The 4800-nt window shown below is 58.3% G+C and overlaps 1 protein-coding gene across 5 annotated transcripts; it reads right to left on the bottom strand.

Moving 5' to 3' along the window:
- Positions 1–266: 266 nt before the first annotated feature.
- On the bottom strand, positions 267–4285 carry IRGC (immunity-related GTPase family, cinema). 5 transcript variants are annotated; one of them, XM_011997711.1, is made up of 3 exons: positions 4156–4197; positions 3331–3403; positions 273–1795 (listed from the first exon to the last, which is right to left on the bottom strand). In XM_011997711.1, exon 3 carries the CDS (start codon positions 1727–1729, stop codon positions 338–340), a length of 1392 nt encoding a protein of 463 aa, XP_011853101.1. In that variant the 5' UTR covers positions 1730–1795; positions 3331–3403; positions 4156–4197; the 3' UTR covers positions 273–337. The 5 variants fall into 5 exon arrangements, with proteins under 5 accessions (XP_011853100.1, XP_011853101.1, XP_011853099.1 ...); XM_011997710.1 differs by lacking the exon at positions 3331–3403 and having other exon boundaries at positions 267–1795; positions 4156–4285; XM_011997709.1 differs by lacking the exon at positions 3331–3403 and having other exon boundaries at positions 273–1908; positions 4156–4223.
- Between the last annotated feature and the right edge of the window lie 515 nt (positions 4286–4800).

Here is a 4800-nt window from a genome sequence, read left to right as displayed (position 1 = left end):
TTGGGGACCGGGGAGAAAGACACCACCAAGAAGCCCTGGGAACCCTGGGCCCACCATTCATGTCTCCAACCTCCCTCCCCAGGGCACTCCTGTCCCCTTTCACTACACTCCTGTTGGCCCTGGGCCCACCTGCCTCCCTCCTCCCCTCCCCAGTGCCCCCTCCTTTGCCCTTCCCCGGACACAGGCTCCCCTCCCTGCCCCAGACGCAGGCTCCCTCCACACCCACCCTCCAGGCAACTGCAGCCCTCACATTCACCACATTGGCCTTTTTTGTTGGTTTGTTGGATTTTGTTAAGACTTAGTTTGTGGGTGAGGCAGGGGGGCGGGGCTGCACTCTTTATTTCTCTTCTGAGTCGTGTTTCTTCCAGCTATCCAGAATGTACTTAAGAAAGAGGCCCAGCTTCCTGCGGGTTGAGAGTGGGGCTTCCTCGCTGCCTCCCTCCCCGGACCCCCCCTTCTCCATGCCATTGTCACCGGCCGCTTCCAAGCCGACCTCTGGCTGCGACTCGTCCTCCTCCAGGGCCTTGATGCGGACACGCTGGGCGTCCTCGGCCATCTCGTTGAGGCAGCCCTGGAGCATGGTGTAGACAGCGCCAAAGCTGATGCCGCCAGCCACCAGCGTCCCAAACACAGGGATGCCCCTCTCAAAGGCGCGGGCCACCCGCATGGCACCGTCGGATGACTGGGAATAGAGCCGCAGGACAGTCTCAGGCGAGACCTCATTGGCCAGCGGGGAGCGGATGACAGAGCGCAGGTCACCTGCCTGTTTGCCCACCTGCTCGGCCAGCTTGGCCAGCGAGTCCTCATCCAGACCAAAGCTGCGGTGGTAGCCACGCAGCGAGTGGATGAGCAGAGCATCATCGTAGGCAGCCGCCAGCCCCGGCACGGGCAGGGCCTGGATGACGCCCAACACGAGGGCAGTCTTGAGGACTTGCTCTTGAAGCATGGCCTTCTTCTTCTGCAAGGCCTCCAGTGAGATGTCGGGGAGCGACAGCAGGCCAGCGTGGCGCCGGTGGGCGGGCAGGTCATGTTCCCAGGTGGACACCAGCGTGGGAAAGTCGTAGCGGGCTGGCGAGAGGTTGGACACCAGGAAGATGCGAGGTTCAGCCACGCCGGCCTCCCGCAGCCGCTCAGCACAGTGGTCTCGGATCTCCTGCAGGACAGCGGCCTCTCTGAAGCCCGATGGCCGCTGGCTGCGTGTGGCCGCCAGGTCCTCGTCCACCTTGGTGCGCACAAAGTAGAACTTCTTGCCCTGGCACAGGATCTCGGCGGCCAGGCGGGTCTCGACGGCCCCGCAGCGGCGGGGGGAGACCAGCAGGAAGAAGTCATAGCGGCTGAAGTCCACCTGCTTCAGGTACTTGTCCGCCGGGCAGCCTGGAGAGCCGGCCCCTGGCAGGTCCCAGAGGGTCACATCGGGGAACTGTGGGTGCGGGTAGGACGACGGTTGCATCGTGGTCTCCACAACGCCCGTGAGAGCCGCGCCAGGGTCCTCGGCCCCCAGGCCACGCAGGGCGTTGATGAGGGAGGACTTGCCGGCGCCCGACTCGCCCGTGACGCCCACCTCCAGGCGGGTGCTCTCCGTGGAGGCCAGCAGCTCCTGGAGGTAAGAGGCGGCCTGGGGGAGGTCGCCCGACTCAAAGGCTGTGCGCAGGGCCTCCAGCCTTTCCTTGGCCATGAGGATGGTGGTTTCCTCCTCCCCAGGCACCACAGGCAACTTTGAAGTAGCCATGGTGGCCAGTGGTTCAGAGGGTGGCGGGGGACAGGGGAGAGTCACGGGATGCGTGATCCTCAGCGCCTGCAGAGGAGAAGGGAGCCATTCACACCACCTGGGCCTTGGCATAGGGTGGGGAGAGACAGACATCACGGATGTGAAGGGAGTCCCCCTGGAAGCCCACAACTCTCTTTCTCCTTCAAGAACTGGGGACACATGTTTGGCACAAGTTAAAGGGCTTTGAGATCTGGCAGGCCCAGGTTCACATCCCTTTTCTGCCACTAACTTGCTGTGTGACCAGGGGCAAAATGAAGCACCTCTCTGTGTAATGGGCATGACCACCAAGCAGCCTCTTGGAGCACTGTTGGAGTCTCCAGGGTAATCTAGGCACAGGTCAGTTTTCCGGATGTATGCGTGCCTTGGAGGGCTGTGTGCTTAGAGTAGCCCAGTGCTTGGTTTAATGCTCTGCTGACACTGGCTGAAATTCTTTGTTTGTTTGAGACAGGATCTCTGTCATCCAAGCTGGAGCACAGTGCTACAATCATGGCTCATTGCAGCCTTGATCTCCTTGGCTCTAGCAATCCTCCCACCTCAGCCTCCTGAATAGCTGGGACCACAGGTGCATGCCACCATGCCCAGCTACTTTTTAAAACTTTTTGTAGAGATGGGAGTTTCACTATGTTGTCCCAGCTGGGCTTGAACTTCCGAGATCAAGGTCCTCCTGCCTTGGCTTCTGTGTGCTGGGATTAAGAGCATGAGCCACCATACCTGGCCTGAAATTCTTTGTAATATTTGAACCAGGGGCCCCATATTTTCTTTTCATACTGGGCTCTGCAAATTACATAGCCAGGGCTGCATAGGAAAGGGCTTAAGCCCAGCTCCTGGCCTGTGGCACAGACCCATTCAGAGGAAACAGCTGCCTCCTGCTGCGGCTGGGATTGGAGGGTGGGGTGAAGGGGACCCAGACCCGGAGCCAGACTGCCTGGGATCAAATCCTGGCTCCACCACATACTCACTGAGTGATGTGAGGCAAGTTACTTAACTCTCCCCTCACTGTCCTCATCTGTACACTGAGAATGATACCTACAATCACGACAAACCACCCTGTAGGATCTCTGTCACTTGAATGAGTTATGACATAAAACAGCCCATAAAACAGCGCCTGGCTCAGGGCAGGTGCCACGTGTCATTGGCATCATCATCATCGTCATTGTACTTATTATCATTAGTAATATTCTTAGCTGTGTGACTTTGAGCAAGTCCTCACCCTCTCTGAGCCTCAGCTGCTCCGTGGGGGATACTCCCCTCCACCTCGCAGGGCTGCTGTGATGACCACGAACCCCGTTCAGCTAGCCCTAGGCTGACTTTGGGTTCAGATACCCTTGGGTTCGGGAAGCCAGGCATGGGGACCACCTGGACACTGGGAGTCATTTCCATGAAATCCCAGCCCTGCCATGGCAGCCCTTGCCTCCCGGGGTTCAGTTTCCCCTCCCATCCCCCTGGAGCTCCTGTCGTGATGGCCCCCCTCAGATCCCTCCTCCTCGCCAGGAGCTTCCCTGGTCCTCCGCCTTCCCACTCACCCTCCTCTGGCCCATCACCTCTAAAATACGTTTACTCACTAAGGGTCTTCAGGGAGCCCTGGGAGAGCTGCTTATGTCTGGGATCACTGTCCCCAGTTGATAGGGAGAGGGACTGAGGCTCAGACAAGACAAGTGAGGCCTCCTCATCCAGAGGCACAGCCAGGACCCAAACCCAGGTCCCCAGGCTCCTTCACCCCTCTAGAGAGTTACTCTCCCTTCAGCCACATGTCCCTGCCTCCCGCCTTGTCTCCTTGCCCCCTGCATCCCGTCTCTTCACCTCCCACCCCTCACCCCATCCTCTGCTACCGCACTCCACCCCCCACAGAAATGTGTCCTCAAGACATTGTTCCTGGCTGGGCGTGGTGGCTCCCACCTATAATCCTAGCACTTTGGGAGGCCGAGGTGGGTGGATCACTTGAGGTCAGGAGTTCGAGACCAGCCTGGCCAACATGGTGAAACCCCATCGCTACTAAAAATACAAAATTAACCAGGTGTTGTGGCGCATGCCTGTAGTCCCAGCTCTTGAACCCGGGAGGCGGAGGTTGCAGTGAGCCAAGATTGCGCCACTGCACTCCAGCCTGGGCAACAGAGCGAGACTCGGTCTTAGAAAAATAAATAAATAAATAAATAAAGACATTGTTGCCTCCAGATCTGAGCCTCCTATCCTGGGTCAGAAGGGTTCCTGCCTATGCCCTCTCCCTAGTATGGTCTGGGTGGGAAGAGTGGGAACCTGGAACAGGTCCTGGCAGCAAGGGGCAGACGAGTCAGTGGTTGGAATTTGGGCTGAGAGAGTCCAGATTAGGACCGCAAGCCCCTGCTCCGCACATGCACAGGGGCCCAGCGAGAGAGCCCTGGGGGACTCACCTGCCCTGCAGGCTCTCCCTCTCCCCTCACACTCTCCCCACTGATAGGATCTCCTTCCCTGTTAACCCAAGGTCAGACGCCGTTGCTAGGACCCATTGTAATAGCAAGCAGCAGCTTATTGGTCAGCCAGCCTTGGTGCAATAATGCGACAGTGATGTCAGGGGGCGGGGCCTGGAGGTGGAGCAGGGACTCCAGACCCCAGCTGCTCATGGGCTCACCACCCACTCACACGGGGCCCTCCAGTTCCGCTGAAGGCTACGGAGAGATCTTTCTAACACTGAGACCTGTTCAAAATCCTCCATGGTCTCCATCACCCCCAGGACAAACTCTCAGATTCACAGCTTGGTGTCTGAGGGCTTGGCCCTGCTACCACTCCACCCTCCACCAGGGGACTCTCAGTTCCCCAGACAAGTGTGAAAATTGATGATACAAATTGGGTCATTGCTGGTGGGTGCAATGGCTCACTCATGCCTGTAATCTCATCAATTTAGGAGGCCAAGGTAGGAGGTTCTCTTGAGCCCAGGAGATCGAGACCAGCCTGGACAACACAGCAAGACCCTATCTCTTAAAAAAAAAAAATTAGCCAGGTGTGGTGGTGCACATTTGTAGTCCCAGCTACTCAAGAGGCTGAGGTAGGAGGATTGC

This window comes from Mandrillus leucophaeus, unplaced genomic scaffold (genome assembly GCF_000951045.1).
Source record: "Mandrillus leucophaeus isolate KB7577 unplaced genomic scaffold, Mleu.le_1.0 Scaffold546, whole genome shotgun sequence".
Classification (NCBI taxonomy): Eukaryota; Metazoa; Chordata; class Mammalia; order Primates; family Cercopithecidae; genus Mandrillus; species Mandrillus leucophaeus.
The sequence above is the reverse complement of the archived record's forward strand: the minus strand, read 5'-3'. Positions and strand labels throughout refer to the sequence as shown.

Coding starts and splice junctions, on each gene's coding strand:
- IRGC (XM_011997709.1), bottom strand. CDS start 1,861: ATGTCTGTCTCTCCCCACCCTATGCCAAGGCCCAGGTGGTGTGAATGG.